This window comes from Oryctolagus cuniculus, chromosome 16 (genome assembly GCF_051225735.1).
Source record: "Oryctolagus cuniculus isolate XC-2025 breed Fujian yellow rabbit chromosome 16, ASM5122573v1, whole genome shotgun sequence".
NCBI lineage: Eukaryota > Metazoa > Chordata > Mammalia > Lagomorpha > Leporidae > Oryctolagus > Oryctolagus cuniculus.
In genome coordinates, this window is record NC_142882.1 from 62,809,596 (window position 1) to 62,823,762 (window position 14,167).

Below are 14,167 nucleotides of genomic sequence, written 5' to 3' on the forward strand. Positions count from 1 at the left end.
GGACGTTGTGGCCATCTGGGGAGTGAGCCAGAGGATGGAAGACTCACTCTCTCTCTCTCCCATCCTCCCTCCCTCTGCTTCTCTGTAACTTTGCCTTTCAAATAAATAAATAAATAAACCTTTTTTTAAAAAAAAAAGTACATGACTTTCAATTCTGAAAAACTATTTTCCACTACAAAAATATGTAAAACTATTCATATTTGCAATAGGAAATTTTTGCTGAGCTGAGCAGGAAATTTTCAACAGATTGCTATTCCCTTTGTAAATCTTAAATTTCAAACAAAATGTCTGAATAAACAAGAGCTCCAACTAGTTTGTTCCAAGTACTTACATACCTCAGGGCTCTTCCTCCCTACTAAAATATCTGTATCACAAGGTACTGACAAACACAGCTAATGCCAAGTAGGAGCTGTTTTTCTAAATCTACTGTTTTTCCAATAACCACCTTATTGCTGTGGTTATTCTAGAAGTTTAATAAAAATCTAAAGAGTACTACAGCACTGAAATAGTTCTCATATCTTAATATAAAGTCTCTTCCTTACTTAAACACATAGTGTTAAGCTGAGAAAGCAAAGTTGTCTTCCATGGGATCCATGTTTAAAATTACCTGACACAACAAACATTTCCCAACCTAAAATCCAAGCCTCTTCATTATATAAACAAAAAGTTTAATAATTGAACTGTATTTATCCAGTACATTTATACAATTAAAACCATAAAGACTTCACTTTCATATACTCTACATGAAATTTCCCTTATTTTCTATACTACTCCAAGATTTCTTAATTACCGACATGTCCTTTCAAATGTGGCTCTAAGCACAGATGGAGCTGTACAGCTGTCTGTATTTTATTATTTTTGCAATATTCCAATGTAACACAGGATGGAAAACACTATCCCAGTGATTTACATTTGGCCCTATGAACAGAATAAAAAGGTGCACCAAGCTGTGGGGGTGAGGGATGGAGGGTGGAACGATTGTTCTCTTCCAAATTAATTTCCCAGTGTCCTATATAGAGGAAGAAATAAGAGAGGAGAGGTGACAGAAGAAATGAATCTACCACTCAAAACTCTGCTCCTTGAAACAAATACAGTAGTCTTGAAAGTATAAGTTGTATAGGGGTCACACACTATTTTCAAGAAAATATTTCTCTTCAACAATGTGCAAATTTCTGGCCCAAGTGTTAGTAAAATAAAATTTTAGCCTAATAAGCAATAAAGGCACTAAAAAGGGTTGTAATCCTTCTTTATTTTTTTTTAATGTACCTCACATTCATAGTCTCAGGTTGGTTAACGACTTTACATCCAAAATGATCCCTGTCCCATGTCTGCGAATTCTCATGTCTCTTGATAGTTCTGCATTCTTTACTAATTAACCGAGCCTCATTAGGTAGACACTAATAATGCTTCAGTCAGGAGACACACACAACCTCAGAATTCAAGAATGCAATCTATTAAAAGAGACTCATCTTATTCGTAAGTTGAGGAGCTGCGCAGGGAGAAGGGGGAAAAAACGGCACGAAAGCTGCTGGTCAGAGCAGCTGCGCCCAGCTGTGCACTTACTGGTTTGCTAGGGTACACGTTAGATAGATGCGTTTTTAGTTTCCCCACGGTCCAGTTCAAGAAGCAGCTAATAGTCTGGTCACTGTATTTCTGATTCGGTGCTTTAATGATGAGGGTCACAGGAATCTCCATCCCACTTTGGTCCATGGTGTCCCCAAAGACGGAGAGACACAAGTGGGGCTGCCGTAAGCCCAAACTGAGCCGAGGTGGTTACCGCCGGCGCGGCTGGGATGGGGACGGAAGTGAGTTCTTAATATTCCGTGTTCAAGTCAGTCACAAGTGCATCGGGCGATACGAAGGCCATTGCCGGTACCCAGGATGGACAGCGGCGCTCGCGGCGGCGGCGGCGGCGGCGAGGTCTGCGTGCCGGGCCGTCAGTGCAGCTCTCCCGGCCAAGTCCGGGCTCCGCCTGGCTCCGGACTGCGGAGGGGGGCGGGGCGGAGACAGAGAAAGCGATGACAAGGGTGTGCCCGAGGGGTGAGGGCACGAGGCCGGGGTCACTGCCCCGCCCTCGCCGCGACCCCCAAGCTGAAACGCAACAAGGCCGCTACGCGACCGCACCGCCGCACGGGCCGGAGAGTAAGAGGCTTAGGGCCGCCAGCCGAAGGAGGGGTACCTGAGACAAGGCCGCGGGGCCCGCCACCGCCGCCCTCCGCGCCCGGGCACAGCCGCGGGCCGCACAGTCCAGCCGGGCTTTTCCGCGGCGGCCGCTCCCTTCCTGCTGCTCCCAGGAGGCGGCCACGGACCGGCCCCGGGTCTCGCGAGGCGCCGCGGCCGGCAGTCAGAGAAGTTGGCCGAAGGGCGCGGCCACCTCACCGGCCGTGTTGCGCAGCGCAGGGCAGGACCAAATGCAGCCAAGGTGGCGACAGGTGACACCGGGGCGGGCAGCGAAGCAGCGGCGCCGGCAGCGGGGGCGCTGGTTTTGTTGTTGTTGTGAGAAGGGTCTCGGTCCCCTTTAAGCAGGAAGGCGCAGGCGGAAGTGCGTCACACGCGGTCCGCCCGGGCTCGTGGGCGCCGCCGCCAGCCGAGCTTTGGCCGTCCCGGGCTCAACTCGGAGTTACCCCGAGCCTCGTCGAACACTGGGGGAACCTGCACGGCCTGGCGGGTGGCTAGGCCGACGCACCTGCTTAGCTGGCGGCAGTATATCCTGTGCTGACCAACCCCGAAAACCTGGGGACGTGTTTCTCCATCCCAAGAGAGGTGCCTGCGAGTGGTCGTGATCTTTTTGACGCGGAATCAAACTTGGGCGCAAAATGTTTTTGAGTGTAGACTAGAATCTGGAAGCACGGTGCCGGGAGCTTGGCGGGGGCGAGGCCATGGAAGGCGTGCAGGGCTTTCAGCTCAAAGCTGATGTTGGGACCCTGGCTAACCTCTCTCAACTCCGGCTGCTTCTCTGACTGGTCTCGATCCTGCCCAGCTGGCTGCATGCCGAGGACTACATGAGCTCTGGATAGGAGACGTGGTACAGTCTTGGCGTTTGTCAGCCTCTTGGGTGTCAGTTTCCGTCTTCTTCCTCGGAATCTTCAGGAAAGTTGACACTTCCCTGAGCACCTGCCGTGTGTCCAGTACGGTGGGAAATGAAGACCGATGGCAGTATTATTTTTCCGTTGTATAGCTTAGACACCGGGCCGCAAGGTTGAGTCCATTGTCCAGTCAAAGCTGACTAACTCTCCATTTTTCTTAGGCGATTTGGGAGTCAATACAGTAAGCTGAAGTTTCTTAGATGTGCTTTTTTCATAGCCCTAGGCGTCCACTTACAGGACAAGCAGATCATACAAGGGACTTTGAGGAGCCAGTCTCTTTGCTTCTCAGCTTCATAAGGACTTAAGGGTGGCCACTAGATTAGTGGCCAAAGGAAATTCTTCCTTTCAAGAGAGAATGCAGCAGGAGCTCATATGCCCTCCTCCCACCCACCTTGTCTTTATTACTGGACACCTAACATAGCTGTACCCTCCCAACTGCTTTTTTTAAAAGATTTTATTTATTTGAAAGGCAGAGTTACAGAGAGAGAGAGGTATCCCGTCTGCTGGTTCACTCTTCAGATGACCACAGAGGCCAGGACTGGGCCAGGCTGAAGCCAAGAGCTTCATCCAGGTCTCACACATGGGTGCAGGCACCCAGGCACTTGGGCCATCTGCTGCTGCTTTCCCAGGCCATAGCAAAGAGCTGGATTGGAAGTGGAGCAGCCAGGTCTCAAACCAGTGCCCATATAGGATGCTGGTGCTGCAGGCGGTTGCTTAACCCACTACACCACAACGCTGGGTCCCCCAGCTGCTTCGCTTGAAATAAAAGTGAAGTCCCTTTTATTTCTAGTTGTGAAATGACCACAGTTCACTGTTACGCAGGTTTTCTGTGGCAGCCTTTGCTCTTTGTCTACCAGTCATCCTGTCACCAACAGTGGTCTGTCTGCCTTGATTCCTTCCGGAGAGATGAAAATAGGAATAATGAAACAAAGTTTATTAAAATACATGCCAAAAGAGGAACAGGCCAGTTGCAAAGAAACATGGCACACTTTCTTCCTGGTTTGGGGCTTTTATCCCACAAGTATGAGGGATGTTGACTGGCAGTGCGGCCATGATGATCATGATTGGCATTTTTGATTGACATCTAGGAGTTGTATACCTTTGGGTTCTCAGCACATGTGGCTATAAACTAAACTGGTCTGGTTGAGCTCGCATTTTATCAGGATACTTAAACTGCAAAGTGGGCAGTTTTGTGTGGCCCCACACAGCACAGGGTCCTTTGTTCCACCCCTGGTGGAGGGTCTAATAGGCATTCCACCAGTCACTCATATCTAACCCTCTGCCTGACAATTCTAATGGGACCTACATTAATTATAACCATAAGAAGCCCTTGCAGCTAGGGGCAGCCATTTGGCACAGTTCTAACCAATGAAGTGGTGTTTGAAGGTTGCTACTGGGTCTTCCTTCCAGAAAAAGTTTTAAATGGATGAGTTCTGTAGACCAGTGCTCTTCCTTGCCCTATACCTGTCTTCCTGCTTGAAGAAATACGATGCTGGAGGTACAACAGCCATTGTTCACTCATGAAGCAGCCAAAGAGGACAAAAGCCTGTGTGCCAAGGATGACAAGGCAGAAAAGCTTAGAGAGACTGAGTCTTTGATGGCATCATGGTGCCACAACACAAGCCCTAGGTCCTCTACCTTATTACTTCTTGGCTTTTGTCAAGTACCTGTTTGAACCAGTTTCTGCAAACAGCTACCCAGTCCTATCACTCTTGCCCCATAGCATTTGTGATTCAGACTCCCAGTAATCCTTCAGAGTTGATGTGGCCATCTCAATTGGCACTATAAAATGTATATTATTAATGAAATGTAAGCAAATAATTATTAACATGAAGACTATGCATTTCACACATTAAGTAGGGTCAATATTTAAAGCAGAGTCTATCAAAAGTTCACTAACATACAAAGTCATTAAAAGTTGTAATGAACATTCAATAAATTTAACTGTATGGGTAAAAATATGATATAGTGTCAAACAAAAGTAATTATAGCTTTACTAGAATTAAGTAGATACCTAAAAATGTTTTTGACACTATTGAACTTGATCATAATAAATGCAGTTTGTAAGCATCCCATGTATATAGTCCTCTGTATATTGACAGGGTTTGACTTGGAATTTAGGGGAGAAAGACTAATTAGGATTTATGGGCTACAAGATATCAGTTACTGAGCATTCTCCTATGTAAATCACTGTACATGTACCATTTGTTACTAAAAACAGCCACTGATAAGAATTCTTTTTCTTTTCTTTTAATATTTAAAGAGGTACAGAGAGAGGGAGAGATCTTCCATCCTCTGGTTCACTCCCCAGATGATAGCCTCAATGACCAGGGTTGGGCCAGGCTGAAGCAAGGAGCCAGGAGCTTCATCCAGGTTTCCCATGTCGGTGGCAGGGGACCAAATACTTGGGCCATCTTCCACTGCTTTTCTCAGGCTATTAGCAGGGAGCTGAATTTGAAGTGGGGCAGCTGGGTTGCAAACCAGCACCCATATCCACTATTCTGCAACACCAGCCCTGATGCAAATTTTGAAGAGAGTACAGTGGTATAGATAATAAAAGGCTTGTGATTGTTAATAATAAACTTACTTTATAAATATCAGCTCAATACAAATAAACCAGTTTAATGATTCAGGAAAATTGCTGTCCCTGGGGTAACTCTTTATATTTATAAAAAGAACGTAAAAGAGAAATCTAAAGAAAATTTTTTGTGGGGCCAGCATTGTGACTCAGTGGGTTAAGGCATTGCCTACAATGCCTGAAATCCAGTATGGATGCCAGTTCGATTCCCTGATGCTCTACTTCTGATCCAGCTCCTTGCTAATGCACCTGGCAAAGCAACAGAAGATGGCCCAAGTGCTTGGGCCCTACACCCATGTGAGACACCAGGTTATGCGCCTGGCTTCAGCCTGGCCCAGCCCAGGCCATTGCAGCCATTTAGGGAATGAACCAGTGGAGAGAAGATCTCTGAGTCACCACCTCTCCCTCTAACTCTGCCTTTCAAATAAAATCTTCAAAAACAGAGGAAATTATATGTAAATAATAAAAAATGATTTCCAATATTTGTGGAATGTTTAATTATTTGAGGTGAGAGGAAGGATAACTACAAAAACATGTATTTACTCTTGAGTTTCTAGTTTCTTTTACAAATTTGAATAAAGTGCTTGTGACTGAACTTTTCTCGGAAATTTGGAGCCCCTTCCCAGAAGCCAAAATATGTTTGTGATGCTGGGTAGTGTAGCTTGAAGTTTGTTGTTTGATTTTGACTGCTTTCTTAGAAGCAAGATTTCAGTCAACTGATGATCTTGCAGTTTCAGATTCAAAAATGATCTTGACCATCTGGCTTCCAGTTCCTTCCATTTCTACCCTCACCATCCTTCTTATGTTTTCTAAGATGCCATGCCACAAAGCATCCAATCAAGTCCTAATCAAGTGTATTTAAAAAAAAAAAAAAAAAAAGACAACCTACACTGGAAACCAACAAATGTTGGCTCATTTCAACACTACACTTTAAAAATCTTAATTGGTCCCAGATGTTTGATTATAAATCATCTTAGAGAAAATGGGAGAAAAACCACACATGCATTAAACGCCAAGTGGTTATTTTGAGTGATGTGTCATCTAATGAATTCTCAACAGCCCTAAGAAGTGGTGAGCACACTGGAGTGCAGCAAAGTAAGTGTCTTGCCCAAGGTCACGCAGCTATTAAGTCCCAGAGTTCTGTGATAATTTCTTAAAGACATTAAATATGATCTGGTCATGCAATGTGCATCTATCTGTTCTGCACCTCTTTGCCAATCTTGTGTCGCTCCCCCTCTTCATGGAGGAACGACACTAAACCCTGCCTAGGCTTCCTATCCGAGTCACGGCACCATTATGTCGCTCCCTGTCTTCGTGGAGGAACGACACAGGACCCTGCATTGCTCTTTTGTCTGCTCGGCCCTTCCCGGGTTTGCTGCTGGTTCTTCCCGGGTTGGCTACCGACCCTTCCACCTCCGTGGAAGGGCGGTTCCCCCTGCCACTTTCCCCACTTCCACGGGGGAGTGGCACACCGCCGGCCGGCTCTCTCGGGGGCTGCTCAGGTGTTCCTTCAGATAGATGTTCCTGGTGCATGTTGTCTCTCTCCTCCTTTATAGTCCTCTTCCACCAATCCCAACTCTGCTACCCACACGCCGAGTACGCTGCTCTCCTCCAATCAGGAGCAGGATCAGCTCCTGCTGCTCAGTCAATCAAATTGGCGAGAGGCAGCTGCGTAGAAGTTGTTACTCCCTTCTCAGCGCCATATTGTGGGAGAGCAGATGCATAGAATAAGTCTTAATTCCAGTAACAGCCTAGTCCCAGTTGCTCCCAGTTGCTCCCCACAATCTTGTAGCTAAAGATCTTGTTCAAATCAATCTTAGTGTGTGTAACTGGCACCTGTCAACTTACAGCTTTGAAATTTGTGTCCAACATTGTCTGATCATTCTCACTTATGGCAGTCTCAGATTCATTTTCTGCAACCCTTAACTTTTTCTGCTAGACTATGGTCCTTCTTCTTTGTTGAACTCAATTTAGTAGGGCCATTAAGACTTTGTAAAATCAAAAGTATTTTATCTAAAAAAATTAAGTTAAAAAAACAGTTCTTATTCTAATATAATACACACTCTTTCCACTACACTGAACTTTCTTAAGCATAATTATAAGTAACAAGACACATTCAGGAGGAAAAGCCTTTCATGAAGAACAATCTGTAGGTCATTTAGGTCAATCTTCCAAGTACTGTCAGAATCATTTGCACCTCTGAAAAGCAATAGCCAGCCTCAAACCAATCCAGGACAAGGGAGTGCCATAGTTTGCACTGTGGCATAATCTATTGTTATGCAGCCATGGCTGTTAGAAGTGAATTGAAATCTTCTTTCTCATAACTTGTCATTAGGCCCACTTTTCCCCTCTTGATAAATCCAAAACATGCTTATCTTTATTCCACACACCAGCCCTTAAATACACAGCTATGAAATATTCTCCATGACTTTTCTAGACCAGATAGCCTTAGATCCTTCAACCATTCTTAGGAATAGTTTCCAGATCTCTGAAGACTTGATTGAGGCTGCAGGACCTGTGCCTTCCAAGTGGCTAACTCAAAAGGCTTGCAAGTTGATTATTGCTGGGAAGTCTCAGTTCTTCCCCATGTGGGACTTTCTGCTGGACTGTTTTGAGTCTTCACAACATGGTATCCAGATTCTCCCTGAATCAGAGATCCAAGAGACTAGGACAGAATGCAATGCCTTTTATTGGAAAGCAAATAATTCACCTACATTGTGCTCTGTAGGTCACATAGACCAACCCTGAGTCAATGTGGGAGGAGAGTAAATATGGGCACTGATACCATAAGGGGAGGACTGCTGGTCTCATATTGGAGGCCAGTTATCATACTCTATCTTACCAAAGTACAGCAGGTTACAACAATTGGGGCCAGCACTGTGGCGTAGCAGGTAAAGCCACCACCTGCAGTGTCGGCATCCCATATGCGAGCCAGTTCAAGTCCCTGTTGCTTCACTTCTGATCCAGCTCTCTGCTATGGCCTGGGAAAGTAGTAGAAGATTGCCCAAATCTTGGGACCCTGCACCCACGTGGGAGACGCGAAAGAAGCTCCTGGCTTCAGATCGGCTCAGCTCTGGCCGTTGCGGCCATGTGGGGAGTGAACTAGTGGATGGAAGACATCTCTCTCTCTCTCTCTCTCTGCCTTTCAAATAAATAAATAAATCTTAAAAAAAAAAAAAAAAAAGTACGGGGCCAGCGCTGTGGAGCAGTGGGCTAAAGCCTTGTCCTGCCTTCACTCGGCTCAGCTTCCAAAGTAACCACTGCTGTTGAGGGGGCAGCCAAGTAGAATCAACAACATTGCAGGAAGAACTGGAAATTTCCTGTTAGAGATGCCACCTGTCTTCGCCTGGACAGCTCTCCTCCCAGGCCAGCGAGGTAATGCAACAGGGTGCTTTCCTCAAGGAAGTTCACACCTCCCTTATGATGCATCCCATGTGAAGAGATAGATAATTCTGGGCCTCATAATTGGGAACGCCTTAAAGCCCACCTGATTATTATCAGGCCCTTTCTGTCGGTTTCTATTTGCCTCTCAATTGGAAAAATTATTCGTGTTTAGACAGTAGCTTTCTTAAGTTCTCCAGTAATGACTGTCCTTTGTTCTAGACCCTGTATGTCCCACTTGGGGCCTCATTCCTTTATAATCATAGCCTCTACTCATACATCAATGGCTCTACTCCGGACCTGTGTGTATTGATGGTCCTCTCCCCAACTTAATGTGTATGAGTGTTCAGAATTTTTCTCTACAGACAAACCCCTCTACCCACAAGAGACAAGTGGCCCTTTCTCACAGTCTTGGTTGGGATCAGCTTTAAACCACGTCCATCAAACAGTCTTCACAAGGGTCCATTTCCTCTCCTCTATGAAATCTTCTAATTACTTGGTTAATGCCACTCTTAGGGTCATTGGTTGCTATTCTCACCCTGTCTTTTATACTACAGTGTCTGTTTAAGTGTTTACATGAGTTGATAATGGAATGAACCAAGGTCTTCACCAACAAGACAGTCAACCAAATGCTGCAAAAGGGATATACTTGCTTCCCCACCCAGGAGACAGCAGCTTGAGAAATCACCCCATGACAGCAGAGAGTACCTCATCACCCCATGTCAGCAGGAAGTAGCTCTAAAGACAGATCATCGTTCCTCTGCCCGTCCTGGACTTTTGGGGCTAATGTGATCCCATACAACTCTTTATGAAAAACAAAAAGGGGGAATGTTAGTAAAATGATGCAGGCTTATCTATGGTGCAGTCTATACCCCAGACACCATCCTAGGCTCTAGCTCTAGCCGCCGTGGCTGGAAGCTAGGTGACCCCATGGCCCAGCCACAGGTGTCAGCTCCACATCCATCCTAATGGGATTCGCTACTCCTACTTTTCTGCTTGCCCTCTGGCAAAGTTTTAAAAGGACCTATTTCTGAACACTTGGCTCATTCGCTCACTTGCTCTCCCTCTCTCTCTGTCTCTTGATCTCTCCCTCTCTTTCTCTTGATCCCTCTCTCTCTTACACTCTCTTCCTTCTTCACCCCTTCCCTCTGGTTTGTCGGGTTTCCCCAATAAACCCTTTCCCTTAAAAAAATGCCCTGGCCTGAAACACTGGCATCCCATATGGACACCAGTTCTAGTCCCAGCTGTCCCTCTTCCGATCCAGCTCTCTGCTATGGCCTGGGAAAGCAGTAGAAGATGGCCCAAGCTCCTGGCTCCTGACTTCGGATTGGCTCAGCTGCAGCCATTGTGGCCATTTGGGTGTGAACCAGCAGATGGAAGACTCTCTCTCTCTCTTCCTCTCTCTCTCTCTCTCTCTCTCTGTCTCTACCTCTCTCTGCAACCCTGTCTTTCAAATAAATAAAAACAAGTATTAAAAAAATAGACGCAAGGGAACAGAACAGTCTGCACTTAAAAAATAATAGATACCCCTTTCTATCGATATGCAATATTCTAAGTCCAACTCACAATACCAGTATTGCAGTTGCTTCACAATTGCTTGCCTGTCCATTGGCGTTTCATCACTCTCTTCCCAAAGATCTTTTATCAATTTCCTTCCACTTACAACACTATTGATTGTATGTCTCAAATTTTTGTAAATGTACTTCTAAGAATAAATATTTACAAATATAAATAAATGTATTGTAAAATGCTGCTTAGAGGCAAATATAGTAGAGCTGGGATTTTATTTTTGCTACCCTATATTTAAAGAAAGTCAAGAATATGCCACTAAATTTAAACAAATCTGATAGAGTCATTGATCTAACCTGGGGTTCTTTTTCTTTTTTTTTTCCTAAGATTATTTATTTATTTGAGAGGTAGAGCTACAGGCAGAGAGAAGGAGAGACAGACAGAAAATCTTCCATCTACAGTTCATTTCCCTAATGGCTGCATTGGCCAGAGCTGGACCAATCTGGAGCCAGGAGCCAGGAGCTTCCTCCAGGTCTCCCACATGGGTGCAGGGGCCTAAACATTTAGGCCTTCTTCCACTGCTTTCTTAGGCCATAGCAGAGAACTGGATTGGAAGAGGAGCAGCTGGGACACAAACCAGCACCCAGATGGGATGCCAGCGCTGCAGGTGGAGGCTTAGCCCACTACACCACAGTGTCAGCCCCCGGGGTTGTGTTTTGTTTTAAGATTTATTTATTTATTTGAAAGTCAGAGAGATCTTCCATCTGCTGGTTCACTCCCCCAGATGGCTGCAGTGGCCAGAGCTAGGTCAGGCCAAAACCAAGAGCCAAGAGTTTCACCCTGGTCTCCCATATTGGTGGCAGGGGCCCAAACACTTGGGCCATCCTCTACTACTTTCCCAGGAATTAGCAGAGAGCACGGTCAGAAGTGGTACAGCCAGGACACGAACCAGCACCCATATGGGATGCCAGCATCATAGGTTGTGCCTTTACCCATTGTGCCACAATGCCAGTTCTTAACCTGGATTCAGAGATAGACACCTAGATGTTTGTACCCCAGAATTGTCTGTAAGGACTACATGTATGTGTACATGTGGGCAATTATTTGCAGAGAGAGTTCATGACTTCCATCAGCTTCTTAAAGAGCCCAAGGAAATCCTATCCTCATCGTGAGGCTTTCCCAGTTAAGGGAAATGAGTTGGGGTGAGCATTTGGCCTAGAGTTAAAGCACACCCACATGTACATTGGAGTGCCTACATTAGATAACCGCCTCAGTTCCTGACTCCAACTTCCTGCCAATGCAGACCCCCTAGGAGGCAACAGAGATAGCTCAAGTAATTGGATTCTTGCTACTCATGTGGGAAATACAGAGTGCATGCCTAGCTATTGGCCATCATGGACATTTGGGGAGTGAACCAGCAGGTGGGAACTTGTGTTTTCCCCCGTGTCCAAAATAAACTAATTCTTTTTTTAAAGAAGGAAATGGGCTACTGATCCAATTATCAAGATACTGCCTCAAGGCTCCAAATTCATCCTCATTGCCTACTTTGCAATAGTAAGAATTACATCCTGTAAATGTCTGTCCCTTTCAAGCTGGTGTGAAATTAAGCTTTGTCAGAAGAGGGCACTAGAGGGACACTGGAGGACACGGAGACTAGCTGCCTCTATCATACAGTGTGCTCCTTGAGGCAGGCTCTTGCAAGGAAAGTGATGCAGCAACGTGGCCTCTACAACACCCAGTTGCACCAATAGCCTACAGTGTGAGGCAGCTCTCATGATCAGCTTATCCAGGAATCCTCTTAGGCAACTTTGCAGGCAACTCCTATGAACAGCTTGCTCTGGGATTCACTCAAGTAACTTCACAGTGGAATACCAAGGGTATAAGAACCTCCATAAAAACAGCCTTCCCTCATACTAGTTAAGTGACTTTGTACCCTCAGGGAACTCTGATACCTACTTTTTTTAAAGACTTACTTTATTTATTTGAAAGGTAGAGTTAGAGAGAGGGAGGGAAAGAGGGGGAGGGGGAGAGGAAGGGGGAGGGGGAGATCGTCCATCTACTGGTTCACTCCCCCAAATGGCCACAACTGCTGGGGCATGGCCAGGCTGAAAACAGGAGCCAGGAGCTTCTTCTGAGCCTCCCACATGGATGCACAGAGCCAAGCACTTGGGCCCTCCTCCTCTGCTTTCCCAGGCACATTAGCAAGGAGCTGGATCAAAAGTGGCACAGGAGGGACTCTAACTGGGACCATTTGAGATGCTGGCATTGCAGGTGGTGCTTAATCCACTATACCACAATGCTGGCCCCAGAACTCTGATATCTAAGGAGCCACAGTCATTGGACTTCAGTGACAGTCCCCCAAAGGTCACTGCTGATGCCTCTATCTGTTATTCCCATATTCTTTAGAATTCGCTCTGTTCCTTACTGGTCATCCCCTTAATACTCTAATACCCTGTTAAAAATAATTCTCTATATTTAATTTTTTAGATTCTAAATACTTTGTGGTTTGTCTCTTAAATGGACCCAGACTAATATAGAATTGATATCAGGAGTGGTCCCAGGAAATGAGCATGCAAAGATGGAACTTGAGAATTGGTTCTGTCATGCCCCTTGGCTATGCTCCTCCCCAGTAAGAAATTAGATGCTAGAAGTCCATGGCATACAGGGTGTTACAATGAAACCATTATCTACACTCCGTTGTGATGATATGCCTTGCCTACTGAAGCAAATGATTGCACAAGTGGTTACCAGACTGGACCCTTATGTCAATTAAGATGATTATAATATCGAAGTATGGGAAGTATGGGAAAGATTCTCATGAGTGCACTTGAATACTTACAGAAAATGACAAACTTATTCTTTCAGCTCTCAGCTCAAGTCACAGTGTAAGACCAAAATGCTTCCATGACAATGGCGAAAGAATCCTTTAGCTTTTGCAGACATAGAGGTGATATTTGCCGAAAATCAACCATAATTTTATTTTAAGGGTTGCTGAATTATAGTAATAGTTGAATTCACAGTCCCATCAGATTGTTCATGTGAATGGTAGGGCATTGATTAGGAAAGAATGGAATCATGGGCATTGGAATGACATCTGCTTGGACCAAGATGGGACTGACTGTCTTGAAACTCCCAACTCACTCTAAGTGCTCCCTGTTAGTGAAAGTAGCTTGCTCCAGGACCAGTGCTGTGCCATAGTAAGTTAAGCCTCCCCTGCAGTGCCAGCACCGGTTCAAGTCCCAGCTGTTCCACTTCCTATCCAGCTCCCTACTAATGGCCTGGAAAAGCAGTGGAAAATGGCCCAAGTGCTTGGGCCTCTGTACCCACATGGGAGATCCAGAAAAAGCTCCTTGCTCCTGGCTCCTGGCTTCAGACTGGCTTAGCTCCAGCCATTGCAGCCATTTGGGGAGTAAACCAGATAAAAGACCTTTCTCTTTCTCTCTCTCTCTAACTGTGCCTTTCAAATAAAAAAAATAAATCTTTAAAAAAGAAAAAGAACTCCACCCACTGCTTCTCCTGGGCCCACCTGAGACTTTGAGTACAGGAAAGACCCAGCTGTGCAACAGGAAATAAGGTGGACTGTATACTTCCAGGCATACATGTCTACCTCACT

At 45.6% G+C, this 14,167-nt stretch overlaps 1 protein-coding gene across 6 annotated transcripts in view; it reads right to left on the minus strand.

Annotated features, from left to right (window-relative positions):
* Positions 1–14,167, minus strand: part of HERPUD2 (HERPUD family member 2) — an 81,822-nt gene that overhangs the window by 43,524 nt on the left and 24,131 nt on the right. For 3 of the 6 annotated variants that reach the window (XM_089316104.1, XM_017344425.4, XM_070059719.2), the window contains exon 1: positions 1,564–8,843. The exons of 1 other annotated variant lie outside the window; for it this stretch is intronic. Coding sequence is in view for 3 of the 5 variants with exons in the window: in XM_017344425.4 (XP_017199914.2) it covers positions 1,564–1,710 (147 nt within the window). In the remaining 2 variants the exon portion in view is untranslated. Of the gene's footprint in view, positions 1–1,563; positions 8,844–14,167 lie in introns of those variants that run through there. 2 more of the 6 variants (XM_017344424.4, XM_008261634.5) reach the window with 2 other exon arrangements.